General features: G+C 42.1%; 1 protein-coding gene across 5 annotated transcripts in view; it reads left to right on the top strand.

The window, feature by feature from the left end:
* The window catches only part of apbb2b (amyloid beta (A4) precursor protein-binding, family B, member 2b), a 50,591-nt gene that overhangs the window by 28,146 nt on the left and 2,825 nt on the right, over positions 1 to 19,620 (top strand). For 4 of the 5 annotated variants that reach the window (XM_058046199.1, XM_058046197.1, XM_058046198.1 and 1 more), the window contains 9 exons: positions 4,562 to 4,812; positions 5,702 to 5,827; positions 7,921 to 7,992; positions 8,289 to 8,339; positions 10,417 to 10,502; positions 10,766 to 10,826; positions 12,446 to 12,592; positions 13,001 to 13,128; positions 19,114 to 19,228. In XM_058046199.1, coding sequence (XP_057902182.1) covers positions 4,562 to 4,812; positions 5,702 to 5,827; positions 7,921 to 7,992; positions 8,289 to 8,339; positions 10,417 to 10,502; positions 10,766 to 10,826; positions 12,446 to 12,592; positions 13,001 to 13,128; positions 19,114 to 19,228 — 1,037 coding nt within the window. The remainder of the gene's footprint in view (positions 1 to 4,561; positions 4,813 to 5,701; positions 5,828 to 7,920; positions 7,993 to 8,288; positions 8,340 to 10,416; positions 10,503 to 10,765; positions 10,827 to 12,445; positions 12,593 to 13,000; positions 13,129 to 19,113; positions 19,229 to 19,620) is intronic. The other variant, XM_058046200.1, reaches the window with a different exon arrangement.

Here is a 19,620-nt window from a genome sequence, read left to right as displayed (position 1 = left end):
TAAAAACAGAAAAATATACAAACTTTTTCAGTGATTTTGTTCCGATTTTCTACAATAAAAGCTCTGATAAAACATTCCACTGTTCTCAAATATCTTCCTTTTTATTTTTCTGCACAAAATAAGATGAAAAATAAATAAACAAATCAAGAATAAAGAAAATCAATCAATCTGTAATAAATAAATATAATAATAAAACAGCAAATAATAAAAACTTAAGAAACCACATATAGTTGCTGGGTAGACAAATTATTTTTTTCAGATTAAAATCAACAATGCATTATTAGAGCCCTGTAGACATGACAAAACACGACTATAGTCACATTTATACTTTTTTTATTTACAACATATTGCGCAACTGCAGGGTCTTGAGACACATGCTAACTCGCAAACTAGAGAGCTAGCGACCTAAACAGTAGCCTTCAAGTTATTTCCTTTCAACTTAAATAGCCCAAAACTTACCACTTCCACACGGATAGGGAGGATAACTATTAACAGTTATTTAACCTTTAACATGAACATTAATCAAACGTAATAATTTTTTTCTGGGTACATGATAACATACAGCATCCATATCAAACTTGTGTGGGCCACATTTGGCCCGCGGGCCGCATGTTTGAGACCCTTGCTTTAGAGTATGGCTTATATGGTAGTAAAGCTTTACTACGACTGAAAATGACTCAACACAACTATTATTGTCTGTTAGCTGGCAACACAAGTGAGTACTAAGATAATTGTGTCATGCATACAGTCAAGCATGGTGGTGGTATGGGGGTGCATGAGTGCTCTCAGGCACCGGGGACCTACAGCTGATTGGCATGGGAAAATTCCCAACATATACTGTGACACTGAAGCAGGGCAGGATTCCATTTCTTGAGAAACTGGGCCGTTTGGAAATTTTCCCAAAATAAGGAGCCCAGACACACCGCCCAGACGACAAGGGTATCTTCAAGCGGCAGGAGTTTGAAGAAATGCAAGGTGTCTTAAGACCCTCCAGTGATGTCATCATGGAGGAGTGGAAGAGGGTTCCAGTAAAAAAAAACAGTGCACCGCTGATGAATTTCACACCCAAGAGGATCAAGGCAGTGCTAGACAACAATGGTGCTCACACTTTGGACACAAGTCAGTGTTCATGTTTGTGGTGTAGAGTACATATTCACTTCTTTGGGGGGCTATTTGGAAAATAGAGCTTTGTGTTTTCACAGGATAGTAAATCTATAATGATTTGCAAGCTGTACACTGACTACTTAAATTTAAATCAATGCTTACTTTCCATTTTGTCCCTTAAGAAGATATAATAAAATTCTTGCTGAATTGTGAGGGGTGGACTTTGTGAGATACTGTTGTGTGTGTGTGTGTGTGTGTGCATAATCACACATCATCTGAGCGTCATTAGTTTCCATTAAGGTCATCCTTGTAATAGTCTGCAAGAGCATTGAAATAGACTTCTACAGGAAGTTCTTATTCGAAGGCAGAGAGTGAGTAATTTAATACGATAGACGTTTGGAGGTCTGGTCTGTCGTAAGTCATGGTTGTCCTTCATTTTATGAGGCAATACTCAGTACACCTGAGGGTTTGACTTTAATTGCATAATAAAGGCATACATGGATGAGTCTGGTGTAGATGAAGCCTACCCAACAACTCTGGGATCAACTCAAATGCAAATGGTGAGCGATATGTATGATACTGCTTATCCTCACGAGGGTCGCGGGCATGCTGGAGCCTATTCCAGCTGTCTTCGGACGAGAGGCGGGGTACACCCTGGACTGGTCGCCAGCCAATCACAGGGCACATATAGACAAACAACCATTCACACTCACATTCATACCTATGGACAATTTGGAGTCGCCAATTAACCTAGCATGTTTTTGGAATGGGGGAGGAAACCGGAGTACCTGGAGAAAACCCACACATGCACGGGGAGAACATGCAAACTCCACACAGAGATGCCAGAGTGGGGAATCGAACCTAGGTCTCTTGGCTGTGTGGCCTGATAAGATAACATAAGATTGTATTTTTTCCCGAGTAAAACCTTTTGTTTGTCAAGTTGTTTTGAGATGTGTGCATGCAAACCAGCAGGTGGAGTCAAACAAGTCAGAGCTTTTTTTCCTGTCACTCACACACCAGTGACCCAGAGAAGTAGTGTCTGAATGGTCACGCAAGTTGGCAAACAGGATCGTTTTAATATAATTATAAAACAGTGTTATCAATGGGGTTGGGCATCGAGTCATAAAGAAACAACATAGCTTTTATATTCAGTTGAATGCTAGTCCTGTAGTCCTTAATAATTTGGGCTCTGAAAAATGGGTCTTGAAAAAGAGGGGTCATCTTCTAAACAGGGTCATCTCATATTTCAGTAAATATGGGTAACATTCATTCAAACCAACCAACCTGACTGTGCCATGTTCCATTCCGCTTCATCTGGACTTTATGAGATGGCTTTGAACGCACCCCCTGCCCCCCAATGTACGGTCTTCACCACCAAGACATGGTTACACGTGTCAAGAACATGTGCACCTTTTATCCAGCCTTGAGTGATTTCTCATGCTTTAAGACCACTAACTTAAGTGAACACACCGGTTTGTGTGCACAAGCATGTGTCCACATTTCATCTGAGCCCAGACCGACAGGGCCATCACGATGACATATCACCTGCTGTCGTGACGACGGCCCCTCTGGCTGCGTTTCATCAGCACGGTCAGCACATTAAAGACTCTCCTTGCTCTAACATGCTCTCGCATGCTCTCTCTCTTTCTCAATCCAGCTTAACCTCACAGTTTACATCTACCAGTCACAACAATAGGTACACCTGCATAATTGAAAGACATCCATCGTTGAGGTGCCCTGCATCATTCTGTGAGTTATCTGTGAGGTCTAATATTTTGATTAGCTTATCTGGCACTACTGCAAATTCCGACCATCAACAAACTAGTACACTGGAACCTTCGTTAGTGTCATTAATCAATTCCAGAAGGTCCGACACTAACAGAAATGAAATGTAGTATAAATCCAACCAATCCGTTCCAGAAAGCCAAATATGTAATTATATTTTTACGTGCATACAACAGTTTGAAATTCATATAAATACATACAAATTACAAAACTGTGGTGAGACCAGCAATGGTGTTTAGTCCAGAGACAGTGCCACTGAGAAAAAAACAGGAACCAGAACTGAAGGTAGCAGAGATGAGGATGCTGAGGTTCACATTGGGAGTGACCAGGATAGAGAGGATCAGGAACGAGTACATCAGAGGGACATTACATGTTAGAGCCCTTGGAGATAAAGTCAGAGAGGCCAGGCTGAGATGGTTGGGACATGTCCAGAGGAGAGATAGTGAATATATTGGTACAAGGATGCTGCGTTTAGAGTTGCCAGGTAGGAGGCGTAGATTAAGACCAAAGAGGAGGTTTATTGATGTAGTGAAGGAGGACATGAGGGTAGTCGGTGTGTGAGAGACAGAAGCAGACGACCGGGTTGGATGGAGGAGATTGGTTTGCTATGGCGACCCCTGAAGGGAAAAGCCCAAAGAAAAAGAAGAAGATAAGTACATATAAATGATGAATGAAAGGGATAAATTAACATTTAAGGTTATTTTTAGCTTAATTGTAGACTTGATTCCTCACTTGACTTGACACAATGTGACAGCGAGAACAACACAGACGCCACCGTCCTGTTTTGCCATGAGTTATTTCTTGAATTAAATAGCTTTAAATTAAAGTTGTGTGCCAAACTATATGCTAACCAAAAAATGCATGCAAATCAAGGCAAAATTGTGATGGAAAAACACGCCTACCAACGTTCCATTGCATCGTAAAATTAATACATACAGTAGGATTTTACCGTCTTTTTAACAACTCAACCCAAAATGCTATAAAAGCAGCTACGAGTGTGTAAACGTTCTTTGCTACTTTCAGGAAGAGAAGACATTAAGTAGACAAGTGAGAGCAGTAATATCGATTTAAAGTTTCTATTTCATCTTCACACCGCATACAGTATGCGTGTATGTCATCTTGGTATACTTTCTGTTTTTCTTCAAATATGCTGCTGTGCAATAAATTGAATTCACCATCTGCTGCGTGTTGTTGCTGTGCTGGGATGTCGTTATGCTATTGGGATGTTTAAATCTCGGTGTAAATTCAGAGCCAGTGCTGTCATCTGCAATGAATCAAGACAACGTTTCAAAAACGTCATCAAAAAAAAACAAAAATAAACAACAACCAAAAAAAGCAGATGGTCTCTGCTGCACATGCTGAAATGATGTCATTTCTCTTTGGATTATTTTGGCAGGTTTTCACAAATGGAAAGAAATTCAGCGCTTATTACACAAGAAAGTTACAGTGCTAAGCTTTTCCAGCAGTAATCTTGCTTATGTTTCCTTTTTGCTCTCTTCTGTGCGCTTTCTGTTTCCTAGCAGCACTTTTGGGGGACCCGAGGCTCCACTTTTTATGTTCTGAATTATTTAATGAGATGGGCTTATTTTATGATTTATTTTGAAAAGTACATTAATTCACTTGTATGCCCAAATTGCATCTACGTAAGTAACTTCTTCCCTTTTCATTCCAGATATCTGGAATGAACAATCATTCCAAACCGACCCCGATCTGCCTCCTGGATGGAAGAAGATCACGGACATGGCCGGTATCTACTACTGGCACATTCCCACAGGCGCTACCCAGTGGGAGAGGCCCGCCGCCGCCCACCCTGCAGCCCCCAGAGAGACAGAGCTCCAGGCGCCGGGTGACCACACAAGCGCTCAACCACCACGTAAACAGTCGCTGGGCTCGCTCAGCCCTTCCCCCACTCCTGACCAAGAGGTGAGAGACAAAAACATGTATGAAAAGTTGCTTTATGATGCCGTGTTGATGCAAATTTTTTTTTCACATGAGTTTGTGCAAATCTTCTACTCCGCAATGCAAAAAAGGGTGATACATACTGTGTTGTCTGTGCCATTTTTCGGACATGCAAAATTGTGTCTGATTAATAAGTGCTGCCAGGGTTCAATCCCACCCTCGGCCACCCTGGGTTTTCTACGGGCACTCCGGTTTCCTCCCACATTCCAAAAACATGCTGGGTTAATTAGCGACTCCAAATTGTCCATAGGTATGAATGTGAGTGTGAATGGTTGTTTGTCTATATGTGCGCTGTGATTGGCTGGCACACCAGTCCAGGGTGTACCCCGCCTGTAGCCCAAAGACAGCTGGGATAGGCTCCAGCACCCCCGCGACCCTCGTGAGGAAAGGCGGTAGAAAATGAATGAATGAATATTATTTCTAGGGCGGCATGGCGGTCCAGTGGTTAGCGCGCAGACCTCACAGCTAGGAGACCAGGGTTCAATTCCACCCTCGGCCATCTCTGTGTGGAGTTTGCATGTTCTCCCCGTGCATGCGTGGGTTTTTTCCGGGTACTCCGGTTTCCTCCCACATTCCAAAAACATGCTAGGTTAATTAGCGACTCCAAATTGTCCATAAGTATGAATGTGAGTGTGAATGGTTGTTTGTCTATATGTGCCCTGTGATTGGCTGGCCACCAGTCCAGGGTGTACCCCGCCTGTAGCCCAAAGACAGCTGGGATAGGCTCCAGCACCCCCGCGACCCTCGTGAGGAAAAAGCGGTAGAAAATGAATGAATGAATGAAATAAGTGCTGATAAATAACTAGCCCACTCCAGTGTTCCTGACATCTTACCACCGTGTTTGTGTGCGTAGTCATGTCAGGCTGAGGTCTTCTTCAGAGGCTCCACTCGCTCGGGCAGCACCACCTCTGACAGCTCTGTGGAGCCTCTCCATGAACACATCCTGCCCACATGTGGATTTGTCAACAGCTGCTACTTTGTAAGTAACCACACCGTTTTTTTGTTACTTTTCAGAGACAAAGCATGAATGAACACAGCATGACAATTTATCTTCATGACATGTGATGTGATCTATATTCTTGACACAAGGAGCATCCTAACAAGACAGGCGAGCAATGGGAGCGAGGCAGAGAGATCTGTCAATATAATCTTGTGAAGTCGTAGAGGAAGAGCGAGGCGATCAATCAGTCAGTCATGCAGAATGATGGATAGACACAAAGAGGAAAGTAGATTGATGTTGACGAGCGTCCTGTTGATAAAATATTGACTTAGATAGAAATGAGTGATGTTGGCATATAGATGGGCCAAGTATATCCATCTGGCTTGTTTCTCAATGTGTTCATATCGTACATTGGAAACATTTTTTTGAAGCAATACAGTGTATTCATTAGAATATAAGATGAGACCTTTAACGTGTTTCTTTAGGGAGACAATATAATCTTAAAGGGATCGTTTGAATTTTTTTACATGAAGTTGTATGACATCCCCATCAGCAGTGTAGTGCATCAACGATGACTTAACTCCCACTTCGTCCATTGAGCCGACTTCTGGTCACATTTTGGTGATGAGGGACATCCGGTTATTTGGTAAAAAGTTTAGCTTCCCATAAGAATATAGATAGATAGATAGATAGATAGATAGATAGATAGATGGATGGATGGATGGATGGATGGATGGATGGATGGATGGATGGATGGATGGATGGATGGATGGATGGATGGATGGATGGATGGATGGATGGATGGATGGATGGATGGATGGATGGATAGATAGATAGATGGATGGATAGACTTTCTTTATTGTCATTGCACAATAACACAGCAGTGAAATTGCCAACGAAATGTTGTTGCCTAATTCCCGTGTAATAATAAATAATAATGTGGAGAATAAATAGATTACATCAAATATGAACAACAATGTACAGCGTAAACAGTAATTTGTACAAATAATTTAAATAATTTAGAATAAATAACAATAATTTAAAGTTTTGGTTGTGCATGCAGGCAGGTAGAGGGTTACATTGCGTTACATTTGCATCACAAAAATGCCTCCTCAAAAAAAAATCAGAATCACAATCTCTCAGTATCTCGAAAAAAAATCTCGGCATTTCCGTCCCGTCGTACCACCGCGCGTCCATTGTTGTGTATGTGTACCACAATGTTTACATGTTTGCAGTGCTTACTGAGCAGTCTTCATGCCTTGTGGAGTCACGGTGTCATCTTGGATAGAAGGCTGAAATCATCACTCAGCAACTACAATCATTTCCCATAATGCATTTCTTCCCAGTAAAGCAGTTGGCCAACGGATTGCTCTACTAGGAAGAAATGCATTTTGGGAAATTATTGTATATTTGGGATTCATTAATTCATTTTCCATACCGCTTATCCTCACGAGGGTCGCAGACATGCTGGAGCCTATCCCAGCTGTCTTTGGCCGAGAGGCGGGGTACACCCTGGACTGGTCACCAGCCAATCACTGGGTATAATTGGGATATTATTGTATATTTCTTAGCTACCTTTTGAGGGTTAGGTTGCTGTGTGATGATTTTATCCTTCCATCTGTTATATCGAGTAATGACGTTGTGATTTCCCTTATAGCTTCTGACTAGCTTCTGCCAAAGAAGCAGTTACTGTTTCCTCAGTATCTCGCAAGTACAGTACTAATTGATGAGAATAGTAATCCATTTGATTGTCTACCAGCATCTTGGGGGCAAAGATCAATTACAAATTACATTTTATTTGGCAGTTTTTTACACCATTTATTTCACTTTTCTATTGTGATTCTTACAGTTTATACTGTATTAAGCTGTGTTATAGGGACCCAATTGATTGTATGATGGGGAGGACAAGGTAGCCAACCCACCAAAAACATCCAAACATTCCGTTTTGGACATAATTTTGTACTCTGGAGCAGAAAGGGGCCTTTCCCACACGTTGACACAAAAAAGCATAACATTTTCTAAAATGTCATAAGGAAATAATGGGAAAAAAGCATCTATCACAACATGTGATTGATATATTGATTAAATAAGTGGCTTGTCCCACGTTATATTCTGTGTCTGTCCTTGTCCAGCCTCGATCCACATCGCTCCAGGGAATGTCTGATCAAGAGTGTACTCCCCAGCATCAAGACGACAAAGACAAGGTGAGTTCCTCTCCTTATTTCTCCTTTGGCTCTTTATAATCAATCAAATCACCGACCCAAAAGTCCATGCTGATTGCCAAGTATATTTTACTAATCAAGAATCGGTAGATTCTTAACGGGAAGGTGACTGTTCAATAGGAGCAAGAAAACATTTTTGCAGCTAAATTTTATTTCATTCTTCAGTTGCTCCTCATTGTAACAAACACCAGTGTGCAGTGAGCTAGCTGGCTAACCTTGTTCTGTCTCTCTCCCCTCGACCCCCCGACTATATGTGCACTTTAAAACGACATTCGTAGAGACAGATGTGGAGTGATTTTGGCGGAAAGATTGATAGTGAGGTGTGGAAGGCAAGTATGATGATGCATCCAGCCAGCCGATCGCCATCCCAAGCTGTCAATGTGTGCATCAACTATGCATTACATGCTCCTAAATTAACTGCAAAAAGCATGAATGGCCGATGCTTTAACATCAACCAAGTCGAGTGCAGCATTGTGGCGCAGCATCTCCCGCCTACAGCAACACACTTTAACTTGTGTCTTTCTTGTTGATTCACTCACACTTCCTGCTGCTGCTAGACCTGAATATACAATATGTGTACATATGCTACATGAGAACCTTCTTTGCTTGATGACTGAGCATGTCCTGTTGCACATAACGCACCACTGCCATTGCTCCATCCATCTATCCATCCACCCATCCATCCAGGGCACTACTCCGTTAGGCACTTTGGATGAGTGTTTTACAGTTTGTGACAGCTTTGTGTCCTTTCAGCTCCTCTCCCACATGCATACATCCATGTTTTTTTTTTGAAGAGGGAATTACACGAAACTGGCTCAGAGACTAGTTAGCTTTGCTGAAAAACAATTACAGTAAAGTCTCGTTATATCGATATCGGTTATAACGAATTACTGCTTATTACGATACTATTTTCATTTCCCGGCAAATTTCTAGTCTTTTATGATATAATTAATTCCGTTAGTACGATACCCGGTTATTATGATAATCCGGTTACTACGATGCCCTTTTCATCTCCCGCCAGCCAATTTGGTCTGCTTATATCGATACAAAAGCAGCTTAAATCAATCTTTGCTTAAGGATTTCAATACCAAAAAAGAACACACTTCCACCACCAGAGCGCAGCACACACACCGATTCCCGCACTTCCTGGTTCACAGGTCATGCTCAACCCGCCCCACATAGCTGGCCAAACACATGCCTGCAACAGAAGAACCAACTGACATAGCACACACACCTATTCCAACGAAGACACAAGCGTACAAATACATGTATTTAATTGTGTTGTATTCAGATATCTTTTTATTCTATACACACGAGAGAAACCACGAACGCAGTTGGTTCTTCTGTTGCAGGCATGTGTTTGGCCAGCTATGTGGAGCGGGTTGAGTATGACCTGTGAACCAGGAAGTGCGGGAATCGGTGTGTGTGCTGTGCTCTGGTGGTGGAAGTGTGAAAAATAAAGTTGACTGGAAGCAGCCGTTCGCCGTGTTCTTTTTTGGTATTGAAATCCTTAAGCAAAGATTGATTTAAGCTGCTCGACATTGTTCTATAGTATAGAACAATGTCAATATCATAGTATATCAACAATATCGATATAACGAGACTTTACTGTAGTTATTTTGTGGACAACATGGCCCCATTAATAATTGGGTGTACCACACACTGAAACCTTCTTAAAATCAGCAAATAAATAACAGTACTTAACTTGTCCAGATGAAAAAGAATCATAACTGTCTTTAAATCATCTTTAATTCATAATTCATAGCATTTGTTTTCATCTCCTATATTGCCCCTGAGTACTAGATTAGATTAGATTAGATTCAACTTTATTGTTATTGCTCATGTCACTTGTACAGGGCAACAAAATGCAGTTAGCATCCAACCAGAAGTGCAATTTTATAAGTACCTTAGTAGTAAGTAAATGTAGAAATACAATAGAGCTGTAAATGGACAGACCTATGTACAAACTATAACAGGCTGTGACTATAATACAGTGATTATAATATGGCTATTGTAGATTATACAGATTATAAACAGTATGCACAGTATGGATGTGACAATATACGTATAATAACAGTAATATGAAGGTAATATGAACTACATGAAGGTGGAGGTTTTGGTCAAGATCTGGGCTTTATTCTTAACGGGAGACACACATTTTCCCACGGCCATCATGACCCACTTTTGTCTTATGTTAGCTACCCCACCGAACATAGTAGTTACTTACTTCATCCCCTAGTCTATGTGGTCCATGTGTGCAGTTCTTCTAATTAAGCATACTGGTGGAAGCCACTGACCTTGCCACACAATATTAGTGGTTCCATGTGTGAAAGGGGCTTTGAGGTCTTCAGTGTGTTGGTTGTTTTCCCTCTGCATTCTGACTAATATACTGCTTACTTGCACCAGGACTTGCAGGCTGCCACGGTGAACCCTGACCCCAGTTTAAAGGAGTTTGAGGGTGCAACACTGCGCTACGCATCACTGAAGTTAAGGTAAAATAACTTTGACTGTCACAGTTTCTGTATCTCTTCCTACTTAATTACTTTAGTTTTTCCAATCTGATGTTTAATCAGTGCTAAATAACTTCCGACAATGCAGGAAATGGTCTCTCCCAATCAGGAAATGGGTGCCTGTTAGTGTAATGACTGGTCTGGTAGAATGCAGCTAATGGTTGCAACAGCGATACCTCACTGCTAATTCTCTAAGAGCGTTGTTACCGTATATATTCCACACCTGTTTTTAATGTGCATTTCAGAAACCGTCCAGCTTTGGAAGAAGATGATTCCAGCAGTGCCAATAGTGATCCTCAATCAAAGGTAAACCTAATGTAATTAATACATCACAATGCTTTTTTTTGTTAGTTTTTTTTAAAAGAGGTTGTGAATAATGCTAGGAGTCCACTGGGCTGGCGCCAGTTGGTGCCAGTTCGTGCCAAAGATTATGTGATTGGCACGTTGTGGCTCGCTGTGGTGCCGAATTAATGTTTGCTCAGCATGTTGCCATGTTGCTGTTATTCGGTGCCGGCCCAGTGGACTTCTAGCATTCTTGGCGCAATTTGGCTTGCGCCATTACATTCCAGTGGATTCCAATAGGTGGAATGTTTGCGACATTTGGTTCCACTTGGTGGCCACAAGAATCAAGCAATCGGTGCGACGAAGATTTTAAACATTGTTACATTTTCTTGCCGCCAAACTGAATTTTTGCCACCGTTATGGGTCACCACGAGCCAGTTGGGAGGCAGTTTGAACCACTGCATGCCACTAGGCACCTTATTGGCGACACTAGGCGCCAGAGCAAATTGCATTGGCGCAAACTGGCACCAACTGGCGCCGACCCAGTGGACTCTTAGCATAAGGTGCTTGTAAAATCTACAGTATCATGCTGGCTGCAGTTGAGTTATGCAACAGCACCCCTCAGTGATAAGAAGGAGCAGTGCAGCTGCTTCCACTTGACCATTCATTCATTCATTCATTTTCTACCGCTTATCCTCATGAGGGTCGGGGGCGTGCTGGAGCCTATCCCAGCTGTCTTCGGGCCAGAGGCGGAGTACACCCTGGACTGGTCCCCAGCCAATCACAGGGCACATATAGACAAACAACCATTCACACTCACATTCATACCTATGGACAATTTGGGGGATCGAACAAAGGTCTCCTAGCTTCTAGTTTACATGTTCTCCCCATGTGTGCGTGGGTTTTTTCTCCGTGTTGTCCGGTTTCCTCCCACATTCCAAAAACACGTTAATTGGTGACTTCAAATTGTCCATCAGTAGGAGTGTGAATGGTTGTTTGTCTATATGTGCCCTGAGATATGTGCCCGTCCGCCGGAGAGGTGAGGATAAGAGGTTGAAAATTAATGAATGAATATGTGGGCTGCTACTTGTTGCTAGGCAGATTTTATAGGCGTCAATCGTCGCAACTTCCAGACAGACCAATGAAATATTGGCTAAACTATCACATTAAAACCTGAAACAGAAAAAAAACTGAAAACCATGCAGGAAAACATTAAGAGTGTTAGTCTAATAATAATCACACACTTGAGTATGCTGCAGTACAGTTTGGGCATTATTATCTTATCTAAAGTAGTTAAAGTAAGTGTAGTATCTATGGACTGTGCATATGCATTGCAAGCGTGTATGCATATTGTATATTGTGTGCGCGTGCGTGTATGTGTGTGTTATGTGATGAGCTAGACACTCACCAGACCTCACCTCACAGAGGTGACAAACAGCCATGCATAGAAAATATGGAGAGCACCATGCGTTCCAAAAATAACACACATTGCTCTACTTTTTAAACTGGGTCAACCACAGTGCATACTTGCACACAGTTCATATACTCCATCTGTTCCTTTTGCCTTCTTATTATCTACTCAACACAATATGGGTCAGTAATTGCTTGGATGAAGTGTTTTGCCTTTTTTTTGTGTCTTTTAGTGTTTTGCAGTGCGCTCTCTGGGATGGGTGGAGATGGCCGAGGAGGACTTGACACCGGGGAAGAGCAGTGTGGCTGTAAACAACTGCATCCGGCAGCTGTCTTACTGCAAGAACGATATTCGAGACACAGTCGGCATCTGGGGCGAGGTGATCATTTTTAATATATAGTAGATATATAATATACAGTAGGAGAAAAAAAAACATTACCATTACCATATCGTCAGGAAGCTCAATATGGTCCTGTTCCATCCTATTCCTCAATGTGGTGAAGGCTTCCAGACAGTAGGAATGGTGTTCCCGGGGTCACCGTTAACATTTCTTAGGACTGATAGGGATACTAAAAAAATATATATATATACAGTAGATCCCTATTCTTCATCGCAAAAAACACACATACTAAACAGATGTTCAATTGTAAATCTATGGGTACTCATGACTAACAAATAACAATTAAAGATGATTGACAGAAGATATGGTAGGAGTCATGGCCTACCCTTTAGCCTGGTTTATTTATATCTACCTAAATGCTCTGTATGTGTGTATTGATGTTTACAGGGTAAGGACATGTACCTGTTGCTGGAGAACAATATGTTAAACCTGGTGGACCCAATGGACCGCAGCGTTCTTCACTCTCAGCCAATCGCCAGTATCCGGGTCTGGGGTGTTGGACGAGACAATGGCAGGTTGGTTTTAGCTGCAAATGTTTTTTCATTATAACATAATATCGAGCGGCGGCACGGCAATCTAGTGGTTAGCGCGCAGACCTTACAGCTAGGAGACCAGGGTTCAATTCCACCCTCGGCCATCTCTGTGTGGAGTTTGCATGTTCTCCCTGTGTTCTCCCCGGGTACTCCGGTTTCCTCCCATATTCCAAAAACATGCTAGGTTAAGTGGCGACTCCAAATTGTCCATAGGTATGAATGTGAGTGTGAATGGTTGTTTGTCTATATGGCGACCAGTCCAGGGTGTACCCCTCCTCACGCCCGAAGACAGCTGGGATAGGCTCCAGCACCCCCTGCGACCCTCATGAGGAAAAGCGGTAGAAAATGAATGAATTAATTAATTAAAAGTGTTTAAATATTTCAGTGATGAATGATGTAGCTCCCACACATACACACAAGCTAAAAGGTCACGGTTGAGGCAAATGATATGTTAACAGGCATGGACATGGATAGCGTTTGATAAATGACAGAGGGATTCTAATTCATCATTCCAAAGGAAGGCATGACGGAGAGCATTACCTTTTTATTTACCAAGAAACACTCCACAGAACATTTGCCCTTGACTCTCATTTCTCCTTTTTTTTTATCACCAAACAAACCTTGCAGCCAGTTCTGGAAACATCCACATTTGTGATGCAGTAGGTTGACCAGTAGAGGGTGCTGTTGTGTACCATAGAGAGAGACTATACTGTGCTATGTTTCAACTTAGCAGTACAGTACAGTTCAGTCAATCTGCCAATTTATATAAAAAGACGAATGTGATGAGCCACTACCTCCATCAATTGTTATGTTGAATAATATTTTAATAAGTAATGGGAGAACCGCTCTGAATGTTCTGAACACCTGTTTTAATGCTATTGAGGCTGGTTGCTTGGACATAGTTCAAGTTCTTCTTATTAAAGAGAACCTATTATGGTTTTTCCACTTTTCTGACATATAAATGTTCTTACAATGTTGTGTATTCTCGTCTTAAACAATACAAGTGTCAGATAATGAGGTTTGCGCAAATGGAAGTAAGCCCTGAAAAGAAGTTTGGGATGGCTCTTCACCCTCTCCACGAGTTTTTTCTCACAAGTTCTACTGACGTTGATGCGAGCCGAACTTCCGTATATGGACTGCAGATTGCCTGCACTTAGTAAATGTGGACTCACATATCCAGAAGTCCTCAAAAGCAATTGGGAGTGTGACCAATCACAGCGCAGTGTGCGTGCCTGGGGTGGAGTAAATTAAACAGACCGTTTGGGTTGGGTTGGAAGCAGGAAGTGCATGGAAACACTGCAGAAAGAGGTACAGAATCTGGAAGATCTAGAAAGCTCTCTGTGCAGGTAATTGTGTGTAGCTGCTGTAATGGAGTCCGCAACTCAATACCAAGAGCCTAAAATGAGCATAATAGGTCATGTGTGGTCACTTTAACGTCATTTGCTTTATTTTGGGCAACAAACTAGTTGTATGGTGGTTGCATGCCACAATCAGGAGACTGAAGGTTTGAATCTCTTTTGGAACATTTTTCTGTGAAGTCTGCATTCTCTTCTCTTCAATGCATGCATTGGATTCCTGTGGCTTCCTCCTACATCCCAAAAACATGCACTTTGGTTAAATGGTGTCACAGTTTCATTAAAGAGCCCTTATTTGAGTTTTGACACGTTGTCATGGCAACATACGCAATACTGCAGACTAGTTGCGTCAAGCATCTCTCTGTTTCTCTCTTTTACAATGCATTACACTTGTAGGTGAGAGTCCCCTTATGAGACAAATGAACCACTCAGTGTGAGCATTGGAGAGGTAGCTACATCTCACTCTTACATGAGAAGGAGGAAGAGGCGGCAGGGAGGAGATTGTTAGACTAGGAGGAGGAGGGGGATATGGTTGAAGGAGGGGAGCAGAGGGGGATGGAGGCTAATAAAGGGGAAGGTCTGCTTTCTACTCCATGATTTTGCAGCAGGCAGGTTGGGGACTCTCAAAAATTGAACACCAATGTGAGTATTGGATTTGTTTTGTTGTTTGGTAACAGATATTATGACCAGTGATGATATTCTATGAGCATGTAGTTTTTGCAGTATACTGTTAAGAGTGACTCCTGCAGGATGTAGAATACTATGTATATATTATATAAAGGAAAATATGCTTTAAAAGCAGCTAAGAACTGGAATGTTGGCCTGGGTGCATGAGTGCAGGAACAGCACATGAGTGACTCCATGCCGCTCATGAACTGCTAAAGTCATTAGAACTTATAGACTGATTTTCTGAAGCATTGAAGCATGAGATGAAGAGATTTTGGTGGAAATGAGATCTATAATGAGATATCTAAAAAGTTGCAGGCCACAGGTAGCTGTTGGGTGAGGAGGATAACTTCTTTGAGGAGACTTTGGATGTGAGAGTGCATTGTCCGGTCTTCCACCGCTTAGAAAGGCTGCTTATTGAATTCTTTTTTTGGGGTTATTTGATTAGCCTTCTGACTCTGAGTGTCCAGCATCGGCAACGTGACCTGCCATTTGACTGATGCTGCACCGCAAGCCTTGCAAGTGTTTGTTTTTTCAAATGCCATGCTAAATTACGCTTTTTAACGTGCTACCCCCCATAAGATATTCTTTTACTGTGGCATATTTTTCATTATATTATTATTATTTTAAGACAGTACACAGGCATCATGAAAGGCGCAGGCTGCAGTTATACTTTCCAGAGATGTTCGGCGTTGCAAGGCATTCATCGGCGTATGCTGATCACCTGCTTTTCGAAGGAAATCAGCCGATATTTATCAGTGGTCGATTGATTGGAGAATCCAGAGAAAATATAAACATTACATGACTGTACTAGTATTCAGTATGAGAATTTTTATGCCGATTATGATGCTAAAAATGCACATCTTTCAACTCTTTGATACAAATATGATCCAAAATTGACTTATTTGAGACCTACGTATATGTGTGGTTAGCACGCAGGCAACACAGTCAGGATATTTGGAAGACCTGGGTTCGGTTCTGTGTGGAGTTTGCATGTTCTCCCCGTGCATGCGTGGGTTTTCTCCGGGTTCTCCGGTTTCCTCCCACATTCCAAAAACATGCTAGGTTAATTGGCGACTCCAAATTGTCCATAGGTATGAATGTGAGTGTGAATGGTTGTTTGTCTATATGTGCCCTGTGATTGGCTGGCGACCAGTCCAGGGTGTACTGAGATAGGTGGGACCCTAGTGAGGATAAGAATATGGATGAAAATGGATGGATGGAGACCTATATGATATACTACCTATGACATGCATTATATGATGCAAGGTGGCTGTATGTAAAGGTAATGTTAAATTTAGCGGACAACAAAAAGCCACAATTCAAATGACAATTATTGTTGTTTCCAAGATATAACTGTGTTTGTCCAAGTAGTAATTAAATACTATTCCTCTTTGATTCAAACGTTATCATCCTTGACAACAACTTGACAAGCCCCTGTAAATAGTACCAAGTGTGAAGTAAATCTCAATAAAATCTACTGGATTTGAGTTGATAAAGGGTCCTCTTCGATCTTCTCAACCTTTTCAAGTGCAGCCTGGCTTAAGTCCAGAAGAACTTGACTTGACTAGCCCCCGGGTCAAACCTTTCGACACCGCTGCCCTACATCATTAGACTGCGTGATTGACAAGTAGCTATTTATTTGAAAAACAACCATTCACACCACACTCACATTCATACCTATGGACAATTTGGAGATGTTTTTGGAATGTGGGAGGAAACCCACGCACAAAGTCGGCGTCTCCTAGCTCTGTGGCCTGCCCGCTAACCACTCGTCCACCGTGCAGAAATAATATTCACTCATTCATTTTCTACCGCTTTTCCTCACGAGGGTCGCAGGGGGTGCTGGAGCCTTTCCCAGCCTAGAAATAATATATTTATTGTAATTGTATTGTAAAATGCATTTATTTTTGTATTTTTGTGCATTGAAGTGTTTCTTGCGTCATGCATTTATTCACTAATTAATCAAAAAGGTGAACTATCCACCAGGAGTGGGTGCCACCTCTGAAAGGTCGTGCAATGCACATCTGGAAGCTGTAAAATCCCCTCCACAATGCAACCCAGCTTTCGACTAACAACGCCAAGAAGGCCGCGCTTGGGCACACTGGCCATTCTGGCGAAACATACATCGGTGTCCAAAGTGTGGCGAAAAATACATCGGTGTCCAAAGTGTGGCGCAGGGACCATCTATGGAACGTAGCTCATTGCAGAAATAAACAAAAAAACACCTAAAGTTGGAAAAAAAGACCAAAAAGGCGTAATGAAACTAGAAAAAGCTAAACTTTTGCTACTAATACTAATACCAATACTTTAAAGGTATACTGTTTTTTCATTATTTAATTTTCATTTCATCAAGCTGTATTATCATTCATTCATTCATTTTCTACCGCTTTTTCCTCACGAGGGTCCCAGCTGTCTTCGGGAGAGAGGCGGGGTACACCCTGGACTGGTCGCCAGCCAATCACAGGGCACATATAGACAAACAACCATTCACACTCACATTCATACCTATGGACAATTTGAAGTCGGCAATTAGCCGAGCATGTTTTTGGAATGTGGGAGGAAACCGGAGTACCCGGAGAAAACCCACGCATGCACGGGGGGAACATACAAACTCCACACAGAGATAGCCGAGGGTGGAATTGAACCTTGGTCTCCTAGCTGTGAGGTCTGGGCGCTAACCACTCGACCACCGTGCCACCCCTGTATTATCATAACTGGTTTATTTTTTTAAATGCTGACAGTAATAAAAGTTTGTTGTCATATTTTTTCAATGTACTTTTCTTAAATTTATATTAAAATATTGTCTCGTCTCTTGAGTTGGCTGTCTCGTGACACCCCAAATAGACAATGCACTGCCATACATGCACATTCATACACCGAAGGACTGATTCCCGATGTGATAAATGTTTAAGCCTCGGCATTGGTCTTTGAGTGTTTCTGTTACTGCTCTTGTCTTCTACTAACCTTCTCACTCCTCCTTTCTGGCTCTCGTGGACGCAGAGAGAGGTAAACACATTCCTTCTCCTTCTTCAGCATCTCTACATTGTCTGCATCATTTATTGTTGTTTCATTTCCTCCTTGTGTTCTTTTCCACCCTCTTTGAAGTCACATATTGTAGACATGTAGGAAATGAAGGTGACCACCTCTATCCTTTTCTGTCTACGATATGCACACACACATATATATACATATACATATATATATATATGTGTACAGAACGAGGAATGCAATAAGGAGGGCATCCCAGAGGAGCTAGACAAGGAATGCTTGTTAACAGGCAGATATGTGTTTCCTTTTACGTCAAGCTCCAAGGAGGTTATTGCAATGTGCATATTCTCATTTTGGGTCCATCCTGTATCCTTGTCATTATTTATCTCCTCTTTTCAGCGCTGTTAAATTGCCTTCAGGTCCCCTGCTGTCCCCCTGTTCATCTCCTTCTTGCATCACGCTGAGCTATCGATCCCAAGGGTCCATCGACTTGTGCTTGTGTGTTTGTGTGTGTGTGTGTGTGTGTGTGTCTGTGTGTATTTATCAGACAGATAAAGGTCAGCTAATCTCTCATCTGTCTTCAAGTGCTGTCAGTACCACCACAAGTGGCGAATCTTTATGACATGTTAATCCGTTACTTCATACATGTGGAGAAAGGTATTTTGTCAATGTGAATTATTTATCATCCAAAGACATTTTGTAGAATTACACGGTTCCAGCTTCTGCGGAAGGCTGATTACGGTTCCCAAGGTGAATAAAGTCATTCTTTGATGATTTTGGTGTGGAATAATTTGCACAGACTCCTGATCTCAACCCCATGTAACACCTTTAAGATGAACTACAACAGAGATTGTGAACAGCAACATCTGCATTTTCTTAGATTTGTACTCCATGTTGCTCTAATGCCCTACGTTCCAAATTCCGCTAACGATGGTATTGTCATTTCTCCTTGCAGAGATTTTGCATACGTCGCACGGGATAAAAACACACGGATCCTAAAATGTCACGTTTTCCGCTGTGACACGCCAGCGAAAGCCATCGCCACCAGCCTCCATGAGATCTGCTCCCGGGTAAGTCATCACCAGAAAAACATTCGTATGAATCCATTCAGTATAATCAGAATAATTATTATAATTATAAAATTCAGTACACCCTTCACAGGGGCGACACAGCGGTTTAGTGGTTAGCGCGCAGACCTCACAGCTAGGAGACCAGGGTTCAATTCCACCGTGTGGAGTTTGCATGTTCTCCCCGTGCATGCGTGGGTTTTCTCCGGGTACTCCGGTTTCCTCCCACATTCCAAAAACATGCTAGGTTAATTGGCGACTCCAAATTGTCCATAGGTATGAATGTGAGTGTGAATGGTTGTTTGTCTATATGTGCCCTGTGATTGGCTGGCCACCAGTCCAGGGTGTACCCCGCCTCTCGCCCGAAGACAGCTGGGATAGGCTCCAGCACCCCC

This window comes from Doryrhamphus excisus, chromosome 1 (genome assembly GCF_030265055.1).
Source record: "Doryrhamphus excisus isolate RoL2022-K1 chromosome 1, RoL_Dexc_1.0, whole genome shotgun sequence".
Taxonomy (NCBI): Eukaryota; Metazoa; Chordata; class Actinopteri; order Syngnathiformes; family Syngnathidae; genus Doryrhamphus; species Doryrhamphus excisus.
The sequence above is the reverse complement of the archived record's forward strand: the minus strand, read 5'-3'. Positions and strand labels throughout refer to the sequence as shown.